Raw genomic sequence first — 17,105 nt, forward strand, 5'->3', positions numbered from 1 at the left:
CCTCTCCTCTCCCTCTCTCCTCCTCTCTTCTCCTCTCCTCTCCCTATGTCCTCCTCTCCTCTCCCTCTCTCTTCATGTCCTCCTCTCCTCTCCCTCTCTCCTCTCCTCTCTCCTCCTCTCTCCTCCTCTCCTCTCCCCTCCTCTCTCCTCCTCTCCCTCTCTCCTCACCTTCTCCTCCTCTCCCTCTCTCCTCCTCTCCTCTTCCTCTCTCCTCATGTCCTCCTCTCTCCTCCTCTCTCCTCCTCACCTTCTCTCCTCTCCTCTCCTCTCCTCTCCCTCTCTCCTCTCCTCTCTCCTCCTCTCCCTCTCTCCTCCTCTCTCCACCTCTCCCTCTCTCCTCCTCTCCTCTCCTCTCCTCTCCTCTTCTCTCCTCTCCCTCTCTCCTCATGTCCTCCTCTCCTCTCCCTCTCTCTTCATGTCCTCCTCTCCCTCTCTCCTCTCCTCTCTCCTCCTCTCCTTCTTTCCTCATGTCCTCCTCTCCTCTCCCTCTCTCCTCCTCTCCTCTCTCCTCCTCTCTCCTCCTCTCCCTCTCTCCTCACATTCTCTCCTCTCCCTCTCTCCTCACCTTCTCCTCCTCTCCCTCTCTCCTCCTCTCTCCTCCTCTCCTCTTCCTCTCTCCTCATGTCCTCCTTTCTCCTACTCTCTCCTCCTCACCATCTCTCCTCTCCTCTCCTCTCCCTCTCTCCTCCTCTCCTCTCCTCTCCCTCTCTCCTCATGTCCTCCTCTCCTCTCCCTCTCTCTTCATGTCCTCCTCTCCCTCTCTCCTCTCCTCTCTCCTCCTCTCTCCTCCTCTCCCTCTCTCATGTCCTCCTCTCCTTCTTTCCTCATGTCCTCCTCTCCTCTCCCTCTCCCCCCCACTCCTCTCTCATCCTCTCTCCTCCTCTCCCTCTCTCCTCACCTTCTCTCCTCTCCCTCTCTCCTCATCTCCTCTCTCCTCATGTCCTCCTCTCCTCTCCCTCTCTCCTCCTCTATTCTCCTCTCCTCTCCCTCTCTCCTCATGTCCTCCTCTCTCCTCTCCTCTCTCCTCCTCTCTCCTCCTCACCTTCTCTCCTCTCCTCTCCCTCTCTCCTTTCCTCTCTCCTCCTCTCCCTCTCTCCTCCTCTCCTCTTCCTCTCTCCTCATGTCCTCCTCTCTCCCCTCCTCTCTCCTCCTCTCTCCTCCTCACCTTCTCTCCTCTCCTCTCTCCTCCTCTCCTTCTCTCCTCATGTCCTCCTCTCCTCTCCTCTCTTCTCAACTGGCGAGAGAAATGGCTGCATTTTTCTCTCCTCTTCTCTCTTCTCACCTCTCTTCTCGTTATTCCTTCTCTCCTCCCTCTACGCTCCTTCTTTTCCGACTTCTCCATCTCTCAATTCTCCTCTCTTCCTACTCTTCCTCCTCTCCTCTCCTCTTATCACTAGGGTTCTGACCTGAATCTCTGAATGTCTGTAGCAAACAGTGTTATGCATATAAAGCTAGATGTATTGAAATGCCCTTTTATTTTCTTTGTTGTATTCCTTTTGCAGAAGAAAACAGAAAAACTTGGCAACAACATCCATGTAGGGATGGATCAAAGAGCCCTCTTGTTCTGACATCACAGCACCTGGTGTGGGACCCTATTGACACAGGCAGTGTGAGCCCAGTCCCACCCCTGGCTACAGCGTTGTGCTGATGAGGGAAACCTGTCAGTCCAGTGCCAGTCAGATCTGTTGTCACTTTGGTGGATCTTTAAGTGTTTTGTTAATCTGCTGATGTGTAGCTGTGGACTTACAGTCCCAGAGCAATTGGTGTGCATTTTTATCTTAGCCTGGCCAGGGCCAGGACCCCTTTACATTTCACATTTACATTTACGGCACTTAGAAGATGCTCTTATCCAAAGTGCTTTGTCATTTACTCACTTAGAATGTATGACCTCTCCTTTGACCTCTCCTTCAACCTGTTAAAAGCCCAGAGTATGATCGCAACCTGTTTCCTGAATCAGTAGCATTCCTCCAGGAGAAAATTCCTGAGACTGGGCCAAGCAGCTCCACTCAGTGTGCAGGCCTGCGTGCAAAAACCCAAAACAAAACAATAATAAAAATCTGCCCACCTCACAGTCACCTCGAGAAGTCTGTGGAATGCCAATCCTCTAATCAGTTATTTTCACCAGGTCAATGATTTCCAGATTTGGATATCCGATGCATTGTTTCCCAGGCAGGGGACTTAGACGTCCCTTCATTTCCTAGAAGGTCACGGCCCACCGCTTGTGTGCCCTGTCGTGATGTGCTGCACCTGGGCCTAATAAACAAGCACTTACTGCTGGAGGCGGGGTCAGGGTTGGGGACAAGGCGGGGCTGGGGACCCTTGCTGTAAATCACACGTATTTACTGGGTGGGCCAGGATGACGTGTTCGGGGTCTCCGATAAGGGGTACTTCTCACCACGGCTTTCCTGTTATTGAGCGCAGACTCTTTGTTTGGCTGTGGGACTTGACGCTTTGCGGTTCTCTGGGGAACCTTGGGAGCGTGTGTGCTTGAGACGTTCAGCACCATGCAAGCTCACAGAGGACCAGCCCTGTCCGAGCTCCCTCTCCACGCACAGCCCTCCCCCCGATCCTGTTCATGCTCTCTAGCTCTCTTTGACCTTCTATCGCTCTCCCTCTTCTTTTACTCCATTCCTCAACTTCTTTTTCTCTCTCCCCAACATCTTCTTCTGCATGACTCACCATGTCTCTCCATGCCTTTCCATGTTATTCCGTGTCTTTCTGTGTCTGTCCATGTCTCTCCTTGTCTCTCCATGTCTCTTCTGTGTCTCTCCATGTCTTTTTGCTGTCCTTTCTCTTGACCAGGTTCTGATCAGTCATTACAGACCATGAAGCCTAACCCACACACTCCACTCTGCTCAAGCCAAACTCCTGCACTAGTTCTGAGAGACGGGGACAATATACCATACAATAAATGTCAATGGAATGCACCATGTTAGTGACTTCAAACCTTTCAACAATATCAAATATTTTATCAGTATCAACTATCAAAAAGTGGGCGCACTTCTCTAGAACATGTCTCCGTTTAGAATGACTGACAAACTATGACGAACTGAGCTTCAAAATGATCAGACCCAACGGAGCGTGCTGACGTATAAAACACCTGTCCAACGACTTTTTACCTCAGATAAGCTCTCAAACGTCTCAGGTGTAGTGATTCTTTTGGATTCCTGTTGTCATCTAATGACCCACAGACCCAGGCCTCGTTGTTCTCTTTAATGTTGATGAAATAAAGCAAAACAAACAACAACAACAACAAAAAATAAAACCAATGACAGAAAAAGAACCTAAGACAAGCAACAAACAAACAGCCAAACAAACAGGAGAAGCATGTGCTGTGTGCCTTCTCACCGGTACAAGGCTGGTAAATAAATTAGCTGATATTTGCGCTTGTTTCTTTCCATGTCAATAAACCCTGTTTACGTTCGGGTGTTTAGACATATGCTCTGGGAAAGACAACCCCATGTGCGACACCTCCGGAAGCTCCACGCTTCTCCCTGTGACGTTTGTCACTTGGCAAATTCCAGGCATTTTTGACTCTGAGGCAGACACAACAACAACAGGAAGGACAGCCATTTTCACAGGTGTCAGGAAGCACGGGAAACAAACAAGTGGGACCCTGGAAAACAAGGCCGTGCTGGGGCTCGAAGGCTCGAGGGCTTGGGGGTATTTATAACCTTCCGGGGGTATTTTTGGCACTTTCCAGGTGCATCAGCTGTTTGAATGGTGAGAAAGAGGAAAGGCCCTGGGTATTGTAGTGTATTTCAGACTAAAACCCTCACAACATGACACAAGCCCTCCTCAGTTTCAATCAAAGTATGATATCAGGTTACTTTTTTATTTGCAGAAAACATTTATATAGTACATACACTTTGAAATCTTCAACTTTCATAATATGAGCATACAATGACTCAAAAGACCTTTAATTTGAAGTCATAAATTAAACACTGATTTCTGCCTTTTTAGAACTTCAAATAGAATTTACATTGTTGTAAAGCACAAGAATAAACATGACATCAGCAAATACTGAGCATCAAAACCACCCTAGATTTTCCTTTTTTTGTCCTTGTGCTTAGTTTACTTGGATATGAAAGCCCATCCAGAGAACATCTGAGCAGAATAAAAGCACGCCGTGTCTCACTGCGACAGACTTCACAGACGCCCAGGGACTTCTAAAGACCACAGGAGTGTAATTCCACAGATTATGCAGTATACAGTACTTAGCAAGAAAAAAGAGAAAGAGAACAGCAAACACTGTATCTGTGTCTCTTCAGATGAAAACACCCAAGAACAAATCACATTATTATGAATAGCTAAAACCAAAGCAGGTTGAGTGTTGACACGATCCAGCGCCTAAATCTGGATCAGCAGACTACAACTAAAATGCAAGATCAATATGTGTTGCCTCTCTTATGCATATTTGGTTACATATGTATGATCGTACATGTACTTTGACTCTGTAATAACTCTGTGTGTGTGTTTAAGACATTACTGTAAAAGCCTGCATGTGTCTGAATATACATGCACGAGAAACCGCTTTAGTATGACATCATGACCGGCACTGGCAACTCTCGAGACATTGCACAAAATTCTCTGATATAACATTAATACCAATTTAAACATATTAAAAAATATATATATATATTTATCAATTTTTTTGTCCTTATTTTACAATGCTACATGTCTGGTGTCTCTAGACTAAGATCGGGGTGGATGTCAGCGAGGTGGGAGCCCCTTCGTCATGTCTGACCGCTCTGCGTGCCTGGCTCTAGCCGTGCTGGAGCTGCCGTCTCCAGACGCGATGTCATCACCTGCACAGCAAAGCCACACAATCCGCCAGTTCATTCAATTCTGCTGTTCACCAGATACAAAACATCAGCATGCATTTCAGTATTGGTGACATATAAATTGCAATGAAGAATTCCTTAGGATAAATAATAACCAATAACAAATCAATTAATCAAATAATTGGTACATTCATTATTAACTAATAAATGAATAAAACTATGTAATTATTTTTGCCTGGAACAGGGAATGATACATGTGTATCATTTTATAATAACAAATCAATTTATCAAATAATTGCTACATTTATTATTAACTGATAAATGAATAAAATAACCATGTGATTATTTTTGCCTGGAACAGGGAATTTAACAGGTTACAAGATATCGAATTCAAAACAAGATATAACATTGTTAAACTTGGCACTTCCTCAATCCAATGGCACTGCAAACGTGTTAAAGGTTTAGGAGTCGTCATACTGTCGCGCGCAAGCTGACTTTCAAGGTCGACCTTTCCTAACTTTGAGAGAGACCCCCGCGTGTGGCCGCAGAACCCATCTGGGTTTCAGCCGTCACGTGCAGACAGCTCCACCGTCCATGCGCCGGAGGGCGAAGGACGCGGGTGCAGCCTGCCGAGAGAACACTCACCCTCGTGCGCCTTGAGGTTGCTGGCCATTTTTGCCAGGAACTTGAAGGTGAGGCACGCGCCTGTCTCGCGGTCGCAGAGTCCACCTGCTTTGCACGTGCAAGTCTTCCGACATTCTACCCCGTACGTGCCGTACATACACTCTGGTGAAGGAGAGAGAGAGAGAGAGAGAGAGAGAGAGAGAGAGAGAGAGAGAGAGAGAGAGAGAGAGAGAGAGAGAGAGAGAGAGAGAGAGAGAGAGAGAGAGAGAGAGAGAGAGAGAGAGAGAGAGAGAGAGAGAGAGAGAGAGAGAGAGAGAGAGAGAGAGACCTTTAAGAACATCTCTACAGATTCATCAACTCTGTTGTTCTATTTCTGCTTTGACAGATTCGTCTCGCCGTGGTCAGGGGTGTCATTACTGAGCGCCACCAGCAAACCCCCCAGAGTTGGAATAACTTCCACGGTGTTTCAACGGCTTATAGCAGTGTCTGTTAGTATCAGCTGGATTTATGTACACACTGTGAGTGTTAACAGAATTCCACTTTCACACATTGCCCATGTAACACAGTTGTCACTTTGTAAATGCAAATTTCTGTGTGGAAAGGCGTTCCAAACATTATCTAATTGGTAATTATACATATGCATTATTTAAATATGCACAAGTTATATTTATTCATTACAATTACATTCAAGTATTTATAAGAACAATTGATAGTTCTTTTTATTCATTTGCTTTATTTTTGGTACAGCGGTTTTATGCAACTATGGGTATTTTGTTTGAAAATCTTGAAAGTCATTTATCGCGGGTACTTGGTCGTAAATATAATATACTACCAAACGTAGCACACGCACAGTTGCCAAATCGCTACCGTAAAATAAGATCACCGTCAGCCACATGACGCTTGGCTGCACGATACGAATTCTGTCGTGATGTATTAGTACGTAATAGGTCCGTCAGTCATCCAGGGACGACCGGGTACCCGATTACAAACCGTACATCGCTAGAGGTGAGTTGTGCAGAAGATCGTACCTTTACAAATGCCATATTCATCTCCGTATTCGTCCTCGTCTTTGTAGAAGTCGCAGTAAAGTCCGGCTCCGCACTTTACGCCGTGCATGCCGGAGACTGTCCGGTAGCAGTGCTCTCCTCTTCCCGCCGCACAAACCTGGCAGCACCCGCAGTCGTCCAGCACCGTTCGCCTGCAGCGCTGCGTCGAGCCGCACAGCTCTGCGCTGCATCGCTCCGGGCAGTTCACCGCGTACTTAACGCTCGGGCTCCAAGCAGCAGCCCCGCGCAGCTCGAACGCTAAAAAGACCGCAAAGATGAACAAATGCATGACTGACCGCCGCGTGCCGGAAAAAGACTGCGCTGGGTGTGTGACCACACGGGAGTAGCCCAGCACGAACGACGTGTCCTCGGTTGCAGTGCAATAGTGTGTCGGACAGCTCGGAGCTTTAAACAAGTTTGTTTTGCACATGGTATGCGCTCGTCAGCTTCCTCAATCCGGTGTTGTTGTCCGTTTGCCAGCCTTCGCTCTTGTTTTAGAAATCCGGCATGGAAGTGGAACTGGGAGCCCAACTGCCATCCAGGAATTGAAATTCGTGCAAAATGATGTCACTAGTTAAGTATCGGGATGTTTGTTTGAACTCCTCGGGCTCCTGCGTACGCCTCGCCGTGCCCTGCGCGCGGGGCTCCTCGTTTGACCCCTGGGCAAGTGAGGGAACAGGACAGGGAAGGAATAATCAGACGGATCGACACCCGAGTCGCCTCTCTGTAAAGTCCACGTCCCTCCTCACGCCCGCAGTGAAATCACAAATCATGGAAAAGATGCTACAAAACACGATATAAGTATAAAGGCTGACCCCAGATCTGCCTTCCGTGGCCAACGAGTTCACATGCAGTTGGGGTTTAGATGGCAATATATCACATATAATAGGCTATATATGTGCATTTTATATATATATATATATATATATATATATATATATATATATATAATATATATATATATATATATATATATATATATATATATATATATATATATATATATATATATAAACATAATGATTATGGACAAAAACTCTGACCACAGTAGATTTCATACAAATACCCAATATTTCCAGTTTCTAAAAAGCTTTAGTGTTGTCAGTGAGTATTCAGCGATGGACTTTGTGCTGCCATGCTTTTGTGAAACCCGCTGGTGGATCAATATTAGCACGTTCATTTATTCGCAGGTATCTGTGTTAAATTAGTCAGCCACTAGGTGGCGATAGCACAGCAGTATTGGTCACCCACATGCACCAGAGAAGGCGTTTTCTGAAGGGAATATTCTTCCGAGCGTTAAAAAACGACCTTTTGTTCTGTGTTGGCTGTTGAGTGCCTTTCTAGAGAAGTGATTGTAGACCCTTGCCTCCCACTGTGTGTTTGTGCTTCTACACCTGAGATATCCGACACATGGCACGACTGGTAGCATATAGCCCAGTTAAACTATCGAATAGCCTTTCCTTCCTAATGGATAGAATTGAATCCTGAAGTCTTAAAGTAGGCATATCTATTAAAATGAACAAGCCGTTATTTGATAATAAATAGTAGTCATAATTAATAGGCTATTTGATAATAATAATAATTGAAAAAAACCCCGAATCGTTATAAGCATTTTCAGTCATTAATTTAACAAGATCGTATTTCAGTTCATTTTAATTACCATAGCTTATCATGAGCCCTGAAATAGCGGATCGGTGTGACGTTTAACGGCGCATCCCAACGCAAACTGCGCTCTCGGCGCGCTCCCGCTCTGGCGCTTAACGGTGAGTCGCAACGAGAACTGCGCTGCCGGCGCGCTCCCGCTGTGACGTTTCACGGCACGCTCACGCCTATGGCGCTGTTTTTCTTGGCAACGCTGAGTGCTCGCGCAGTCGTAGTAGCGTTAGCTTCCTTAGCTAGCTGGGCTTAGCTAGCGCTAGCTGGCTGTTAAGCAACATTTCAACGGGACGGTGACAGAAAAACATTTCGATATAAGCAACTGTCCTCATCGTTACAGTTCCCAAACCTCGAAGAGGTAGCCAGGTTAGGTGTGTAATGTGGCCGCTCTGTAAAATCCGTTTTTTTTAACCGGTGCTAGCTAGCTCCAGGACGTTTAAAGCTCTCCTCAGGGAGCAGCGCTGCCGAGTCGTAACGGCGTGACAGGGTTGACAGGTAAGACTGCCTGCTTTGGGACTTATATAGTCTAAAGACGTTGAGGGAATTTTGAGGTGTCACTTTCGATGTGGCGTATGGCTTTGACCCTCGCTGGCTGTCCTAGCTAGAAGAGTTGTCGTCTCACACCGTCGTGTCGTGTCGGGCTCGTTTAAGACGGAAACATTTCTAACGTTGGCGCTGTGAGTCGCGACACTGTTACTTCGTGTCCCAGTGTGTCGAGTCTCAGCTGAGATGTAACACCGAGAGCGCTACTGCGCTGGCGATTAGAGTTACTTGTTTAGCAGAAGGTATTTGACACATGTCCATTTGGAAATGCCTGATGTTACTTTATGACCACTGAGATGTCCGACGTTTCTCTGTGGCCGCTGAGGTGTCCGACGTTTCTGTATTAAAGACAGAAAGCTAAATAAAGTCAATAAATATCTCTGTTTATAGGATGTAGGCATTCTCAATAATAGTGTTGTAGAGCCTATGTAAGTGTAGAAAAAAAGTGTTAGCATGTTATTGTCAAATGACGTTTTGTGAAACCTTCCATATGGCTGATACTAGGTGCCTGTGTAATGATTCCATGTAGGGTCATTGACTGGACAATATTAGCAGACATTTTGGGTTTCTTAATCCTAACATACTTCAAAGTTGCACTAGTGCTGTGTTTGTCTCATTCTAGTGTATGCTGTCCAATAACACACACACACACGCACTAGAGCTGTGTTTGTCTCATTGTAGTGTATGCTGTTCAGTATAATGAGCACTCTGGCTGCATGCTGATCAGTGTATGCTGTTCAGTATAATGAGCACTCTGGCTGTACCCGTGTCCTTCAGTACTTGGCTTCAGCACGAGCGTAGTTATGGTCTATAGAGAGGAGGAGTGTAAGTTATCAGCTCCATGGGCGCCACTTTACCCTAATATCTCATTCTTGAGCCCCGCCGTAAACGCCAGTATCAATTAATAGCGTCCGCACTTCTGGAGCTCATCTGTTCTTATGGTTCTGTCTTCCTATATGTAAATCTGTGCCTGTCATGTGCATTCCTGGCCCCTCCCTGTGAAAAACGACAAGCTTCTCGCACGGCTGGAACTGTAGTTGTCATGGTTATCACATAGCTTCGGTCTTCCTAAAGCCGTTCTGTTTGCCCCTTCCAACGCGTGCTGGCCTGCTGGTAATGATGTGTATCAAGCTCAGTGCTAAACATCACTGCAGGCGCCTGCCTCGCCTGCCTCGCATGGCTCACGCCTGCTGTCTGTGCCTCCTACATATAGCTGCATGTTCACGGCAGAGGCACGTAAAACAGAGATTCAGAACTGTGGTGAAATACAGAGATTCCAGAGAACCAGAACGTTTCATGTTCTTGATCAGCTGTTAAGCTGCTCACCTGGAATCTTCTCAGTGTGTGTATATATCTTCTCCCTGGACAGTGAACCTTGGTGTGAGCAGCACCTCACTGTACCTGCTCTGCCAGAACAGTCTGATATTTCTGTACTAATACACCAAAAAGAAATGTTTAATGTAAATAAGGCAATTAAAAAAAATTGTAGTAAAATAGTGAACTCCTCAGTGTGATGACATGCTTGTTTTAATGTGTTTTCTCAGATTTTGTTTTCTGGAGATTCAGTCTCTCACGGATTTAAAGCCACAGGCTGTCTGAAGTTCCAGAATGCCTTAATGTGACATGTTTTGGTAGATTCTATAATGTCTTCACCTTTCCCTGTGTAAAAATAAAGGCTCCAGCCCCATCTGTGTGAAGCCTGTGATTACCCCAGCGTAAAAGCCTTGAGATGCTTCCTGTTATATTTTTATACACAGGGAAACTATATAGCAGCAGTGGTGTAATAAGTTCTGGGTGAAGTGATAAACTGTGAGCATGGGGGGAAGAAGAGGGATGGAGGGAGAGGGAGAGAGAGAGGGAGAGAGATGCATTGCTGGATTTCCTGACGGACCCCAGAGGTGCTGTGGAAATGAGGCTGGACCCTGTTTGTATGTCAGTGTCAGACTCACTCAGGTCAGCAGGCTGCTACATGTAAACCCCAGTATCTCTACATCACAGGACAGCCTTTATCAATATATATATTTTTGCAGCTCTGAAGTAATACTTATAGGTTTTTTTTAACCTTTGCTAACTGTAAAGCCCAGATCATCATCATCATCATCATCATCATCATCATCATCATCATCATCACTGGCTAATGTAGCAGAGCTTCTGTGTGTGTGGGTGTGGGTGGGTGTGGGTGTGTGTGTGGTTGTGGGTGTGCACGCATGCGCGCTGTTATTCAGTTTCCCACAGAGAGGGGCAACTACAGTTTGGCTTTGTATTGGTTTTTTCTTGGTCCTTACACCTGAGTTATTAATTTCCTGGTCAAAGGTAAAGGCTGTGTGCAGTTAAGGTTACAACCTTCCTCTCATTTTGTGAGATGTTTTGGAATAAGCACCTTGAAGTGTTGAGTAGCTAAGTTTTCCATCTCAACACCCGTGTTTCTCTCCCCCTCTCCTGCACCACAGCTGCGGGCCCCTGTGTGTGTGAGGATAATGTGCAGATATGGTGCCTTGTCAGACCCACGTGATGCTACAGTGGCAGGAGCACCTGAACGGCTCTTGGGCCGTGGAGGACAGCATGCGCACGGCCACCCGGCCCGGCGCAGCCCTGCTGTACAGCAAGCTGCTCCAGAGCAAGGAGCTGGTGGGCCTGGCTCAGCCCATGCAGGACCTGCTGGGACCGCGCCTGCCGGACTTCCAGCAGGACGTTGGCGCTGATGAGGAGCGGGAGGGCTACCTATCCGCCCTGCTGCACAGCCAGCGGTGCCTGGGTCGCCGCGTGCTCGCCCGCACGCCCTACGCCCTGTCCCTGCATCACCGGCTGCTGGTGCTGCAGAGGGTCTACTACGCACTCCACAGCAAGTACCACGACCGCTTCCGCGCAGCCCCGGCGCCACCGCCGCCGGCCTCCTCTGCCGTGGATGGGGGTGCCCTGGAGCCTGCGGCCGAGCCATGGCAGGCGGGCGGGGGGCGCGTCAAGTCGGGCACGGACGTGCTGATCGAGATGGGCGTGCGCACGGGCCTGAGCCTCCTGTTCGCTCTGCTCCGGCAGAGCTGGCAGCACAGGGGCGTGGAGGAAACGTCTGACGCTGCCCTCTGCAACGAGGTGCTGGGCACCGCTTCCTCCGTGCTCGCTGCCCTGCCCCCGCTCTCGCTGGCCAACGAGAACAAGATCCCGGCAGTGGGGTTGGACTGCTTGGCTCAAGTGAGCGATTTCTTGAAGAGGACAGCAGTGAGCAGCTCCGGGGCGGACCGGGCCGGCCGCCGCCTGGCGCTGGAGCTCCTCCTGGGCCTTGCCGTGCAGAGGGGCTCTCTGCGCTTCCTCCTGGAGTGGGTGGAGGTGGCTCTGGCTGCCTCTTCTCCGTTTTCCTCATCGTCACCGTCCTCATCGTCATCATCTTCATCGTCACCTTCCTCTTCGGAGCCGCTGGGCGTCGGCTATGAGCTCATCACCCAGATCATGCTGCAGATATGGCAGTATTCGGTAGGTGCTTGTGGTTCTCACAGAACACACACACACACACACACACACACACACACACACACACACATAGGAGCTCCACCGCACCATTACTGTCAGTGAGCTCTCATCCACCGCCTTCCTCTCTCAGTAAGAGTTCTGCTCTCCTCTGTTCTCCTTTCCTCCCCTCTGTTCTCCTCTCCTCCTCTCCTCTCCTATCCTCTCCTCTCTTCTGTTCTCCTTTGGTCTATCTTCTCCTGCACAACCCTGTTATGATCTTCTCCTCCACTGCCTGTGGGCTCCTGGCAGCCGGCCAGGCCTTTGAAAGCCCTCCGCTGAGGGACGGGGTTCTGCGGAACAGGGACCACTCAGCGCAGAAGGAGATGCCGTGTTAAGTCCTCTGGCTCCTTCCGGCTGGAGACAGTGTCCACATTAACCACCAAGCCACGCTTTGTCCTGTCCTGTGCTTTGGTACAAGTGTGGGGTCAGCTGGCAGTGTGGGCGATGTGGGGGTCAGTTGGCAGCGTGGGTGATTGGTGGGGCCTGTCTGGTATCTGCTGAGGGGAGAATTATACACAGGGAGTGTTGAACTTCTGTTCTGTTAGTTTGGTAGAAATATCAAGACTTGTACTTTTCTGATAATGTAAAATTTAAGGTTATTTATTGGGTGTTGTTGTTGTTTACTCTCTCAGGGTTTTCGTGGTGATGTTGCCAACACTCAGGTGCTTAAGAAGGACGCAGATGGCCTCTGCAGTCTCTCACATGCAGCGCTCTGTCTCCTGGAGGAGGTGTGTGTGTGTGTGTGTGTGTGTGTGTGTGTGTGTGTGTGTGTGTGTGTGTGTGTGTGTGTGTGTGTACTTTATTAGTGCTTCCCATTGTTTGTTTGTGTTGTTGGTTGCTGCCAGGTTTAGTTCAGCTTTACTGTTCTCCTGTGTATAGTGAACCGTTCTCAGTGTGTGGGATGGTTGAAACTACCCAAAATACCTAGTGTGTGTGTGCGTGTGTGCGCGTGTGTGCGTGTGTGCGTGTGTGCGCGCGTGTGTGCGCGCGTGTGTGCTTGTGCGTGTGTGCTTGTGCGTGTGTGCTTGCGTGCGTGCGTGTGTCTGTCTGTGTGTGTGTCCAGATCTGCGCCCTGGCGTCGAGCTGCCTGTGCTCTTGCAGTGTGGGCTCAGTCCCCAGCTCTGAGGGGGACGTGGTGCAGGTGTACGTGTGGGGCAGTAACAGCAGTCACCAACTGGCTGAGGGCACTCTGGAGAAGATCCTACAGCCCAAACTGGCACACGGCTTTAGCCACGCACAGACGGTGTGTGTGTGTGTGTGTGTGTGTGGGTGTGTGTGGTATCCCATGTTGTTTACATAAAGCGATATAAACATATGGGTGTGCAGATCGAGGCTGGTCAGTACTGCACCTTCTCCGTGTCGGCCGACGGCTCTGTGCGGGCCTGCGGTAAGGGCAGCTATGGCCGTCTGGGCCTGGGCGACTCCAACAACCAGGCTGTGCCCAAGAAGTTGGCACTGGACCCCCCGCGCGCCGTGTGCAAGGTGTCCTCGTCCAAGGGCTCGGATGGGCACACGCTGGCCGTCACGGCCGACGGCGAGGTCTTCAGCTGGGGCGACGGAGACTACGGCAAACTGGGCCATGGTAACAGTGCCACGCAGAAGTACCCCAAGATTATACAGGGCCCCCTGCTTGGGAAGGTGAGGAACCACCGCTCAGACTGTTAGCTCTGTTGCTTTGCTGACCAGCACTGGGTGATGTGTGCGCGTGTGCCCTGTTGGTGGGGATGGGGCACTATAAGGGATTTTGTGGTTTGTTTGATGAGCACACTCTAATCTTTCAGTGTATTAAAATTACAAAAATAAATGAATAAATAGTAAATGTTGTAAAGGCAAATGGATGAGTCACAAGTGATTTTATTCACAGACATTTTGATGGTCTTTTCTAAGGGTGTTTGGTATCATTTACACTGTATTAGTGTATTTTGTGTGGTTGTTATGGGCATTTTTGGGCTCCACTTTGGGGTTGTATAGTCTTCTCTTGTGTGTGTGTGTGTGTGTGTGTGTGTGTGTGTGTGTGTGTGTGTGTTCTCTCCTCTTGTTTGCTAGGTGGTGGTGTGTGTGTCTGCTGGCTACAGACATAGTGCAGCAGTGACCAGTGATGGAGAGCTGTACACCTGGGGAGAGGGAGATTTTGGCCGGCTTGGTATGTGTTTCAGTTTCTCTCTCTCTCTCTGTCTGTCTGTCTGTCTGTCTGTCTGTCTGTCTTTCTTTCTTTCTTTCTTCCTCTCAATTCAGTTTCAGTTTAAATGAGATTTATTGGCATGACAAAAGAATACTGTATTGCTAAAATATTTTCTTTTCCTCTCTCCCTCTTTCTCTCCTCTCTCTCTCTGTGTGTCTCTCTCTCTGTCTCTCTCTCTCTCTCTCTCTCTAGGCCACAGTGACAGTCACAGTAGGAATGTCCCCACCCTGGTGAAGGACATTAGCGGGGTGGGCCAGGCTGCCTGTGGTAGTTCTCACACCATCGCTGTGTCACAGGACGGCCGTGTGGTCTGGTCCTTCGGAGGCGGAGACAACGGTCAGTCAGGGATCTGACAGCAGGGCTGAGTCATCATTCAGAAAGACTCTCTGCTTCAGTTCAACATAGAAAATCTACTATTGAACAAATATGTCTTTGTATTGCAGTGTTTATATGTAAAGACTGAGTCTTGCAGAAGGAAGTGTTCTTCACTAAGCTTTCAGAATTTCACTTCCGATGGTGTTGGGTGTTAAGATAAGTGTGAAGTGTACTGTTTGTGTCTTTGTATGTGTCTGTGCGTGCGTGTCTGTGCATGTTCCTCTTTGAAATTTGTGTGTGTGTGTGTGTTTTAGGGAAACTTGGACATGGGGACACGAATCGTGTGTATAGGCCCAAAGTGATTGAAGCTTTGCATGGTTACATTATCAGGAAAGTGTGTGCTGGCAGTCAGTGCTCACTGGCATTAACTTCTGCAGGACAGGTACACACACACCTGTACATACACATACGCACGCAGGCACGTGCATTCCCAGTCCACAGATTGAGTTTTTGTTCTTGTTTGGTCATATTATTTATGTCATTGCAAAAGCCTGTACACAGAAATGCATCTCGATAAGATTGATCCTTGCCTCTTCACTATTATATTCCCACACTGAGTCTCATGTCCATGTCCACTTGCGTGCGTGCGTGTGTGTATTTCCAGGTGTTTGCCTGGGGCTGTGGTTCCTGTCTGGGCTGTGGCTCATCTGAAACCACGTCTCTCAGGCCCCGCTTCATAGAGGAGCTGAGCATCACCAAGGTCATAGACATCTCGTGTGGAGACAGCCACTGTCTTGCCCTGTCCCACGGTGAGGGCTGACCACACAAACACACACACACATGCTGTGTCCACTCACACCTATCCTCGTGGGCTGTCTGAGTCCAGCTGCGCTGGTCCAACTCTGTCCTGCCCACAGTGGGCAGTCTAGTAGTCTAGTGTTCCCCTGTATTAACACACCTGAACTTTATCACCTAGTCATCCACCCTTCCCTGATTGGCTGCGTGAGGCAGGGAGTAGACTCTGCTCTTCTCAGCTTGATGCCTTGATGTCAGTGACCACATTGACGTATTACACTAGACAAAGACATTAATACATGTTTCTTATGTATTTTTCATGCCGAATCCAAATATGTTTTCATAAATTTCCATCACCCATAATGTTCCAGTATACTCATATATGATTATGTCCAATATGGAAAACGGTACCAAGGAAAGTGGGTCCCCTCTGTGTCATCAGACTACTGCTAGATACTGAAGAGGGATGTTCCTGAGGACAAATATAGATTAACTCCAAACTGAACACTCACAAAATATAGACTAACCCCACACTGAACACTCACAATAAATATAGACTAACCCCACACTGAACACGCACAATAAATATAGACTAACCCCACACTGAACACGCACAATAAATATAGACTAACCCCACACTGAACACGCACAATAAATATAGACTAACCCCACACTGAACACGCACAATAAATATAGACTAACCCCACACTGAACATGCACAATAAATATAGACTAACCCCACACTGAACACGCACAATAAATATAGACTAACCCCACACTGAACACGCACAATAAATATAGACTAACCCCACACTGAACACGCACAATAAATATAGACTAACCCCACACTGAACATTCACAAAATATAGACTAACCCCACACTGAACACTCACAATAAATATAGACTAACCCCACACTGAACATTCACAAAATATAGACTAACCCCACACTGAACACTCACAAAATATAGACTAAAATATAGACTGAACACTCACACTGTACACTTTAGATGCATGTTTGTACATATTTTAAATGTAACAGCCTTATTTGCGAATAAGTAGTATATAATTTAAAATTCACACACTTGTTCTGTAAATTCCACCTGTTTTAGTGTGGGATGCAAAAAAGTTCTAATGCAACACACTGCATCTAGCACTGATGAAAAATAAAAAAAAATGTTTATTATGCTTTTTGTTAAATATTGTTTTGTCTCAGAAAATGAGGTATATGCATGGGGCAATAACGCCATGGGCCAGTGTGGACAGGGACACACATCCACGCCAGTCACCAAGCCTAAGAAAGTGATTGGTCTAGAAGGGCTGTCAATCCAGCAGATCACAGCAGGCACCTCCCACAGCCTGGCTTGGACAGCAGTCCCCACAGACAGGTAAAAACTCAGAAGAGAGCAAAAGATTGGATAGAGAGAGAGAGAGAGAAAGAGAGGAGTGTAGGGAAAGAGAGAGAGGAGTGTAGAGAGATGGAGAGAGTGAGAGAGAAATGAAGAGGGAGAGAAATGGAGAGAGTGCATGAGTGAGTGAGAAACCAGAACGCTCTAAACCAGAACGGACTAACTTGAAAGAATTCAGTAATTGAAACATGAATGTACAGTTAATCTCTTTATGCTACAGTCTCTGCTGATGAAAAAGAAAAAGTATT

The 17,105-nt window shown here is 47.6% G+C and overlaps 2 protein-coding genes across 11 annotated transcripts in view; one reads left to right on the forward strand and one right to left on the reverse strand.

Annotated features, from left to right (window-relative positions):
- Window positions 1–3,797: 3,797 nt before the first annotated feature.
- esm1 (endothelial cell-specific molecule 1) lies at window positions 3,798–7,056 on the reverse strand. Its single transcript, XM_035527674.1, has 3 exons — window positions 6,437–7,056; window positions 5,430–5,570; window positions 3,798–4,808 (listed from the first exon to the last, which is right to left on the reverse strand). The coding sequence occupies exons 1-3, from the start codon at window positions 6,882–6,884 to the stop codon at window positions 4,714–4,716; spliced, it is 684 nt and encodes a 227-aa protein (XP_035383567.1). The 5' UTR covers window positions 6,885–7,056; the 3' UTR covers window positions 3,798–4,713.
- Window positions 5,823–17,105, forward strand: part of LOC113586311 (probable E3 ubiquitin-protein ligase HERC1) — a 182,844-nt gene continuing 171,561 nt past the window's right edge. For 9 of the 10 annotated variants that reach the window (XM_035527672.1, XM_035527664.1, XM_035527667.1 and 6 more), the window contains exons 1-10: window positions 8,342–8,605; window positions 11,104–12,121; window positions 12,790–12,885; window positions 13,221–13,400; window positions 13,484–13,795; window positions 14,204–14,300; window positions 14,532–14,675; window positions 14,969–15,096; window positions 15,319–15,463; window positions 16,665–16,836. In XM_035527672.1, coding sequence (XP_035383565.1) covers window positions 11,141–12,121; window positions 12,790–12,885; window positions 13,221–13,400; window positions 13,484–13,795; window positions 14,204–14,300; window positions 14,532–14,675; window positions 14,969–15,096; window positions 15,319–15,463; window positions 16,665–16,836 — 2,255 coding nt within the window. In that variant the 5' untranslated portion in view covers window positions 8,342–8,605; window positions 11,104–11,140. Of the gene's footprint in view, window positions 5,927–8,341; window positions 8,606–11,103; window positions 12,122–12,789; window positions 12,886–13,220; window positions 13,401–13,483; window positions 13,796–14,203; window positions 14,301–14,531; window positions 14,676–14,968; window positions 15,097–15,318; window positions 15,464–16,664; window positions 16,837–17,105 lie in introns of those variants that run through there. The other variant, XM_035527665.1, reaches the window with a different exon arrangement.

Source organism: Electrophorus electricus, chromosome 6 (assembly GCF_013358815.1).
Source record: "Electrophorus electricus isolate fEleEle1 chromosome 6, fEleEle1.pri, whole genome shotgun sequence".
Classification (NCBI taxonomy): Eukaryota; Metazoa; Chordata; class Actinopteri; order Gymnotiformes; family Gymnotidae; genus Electrophorus; species Electrophorus electricus.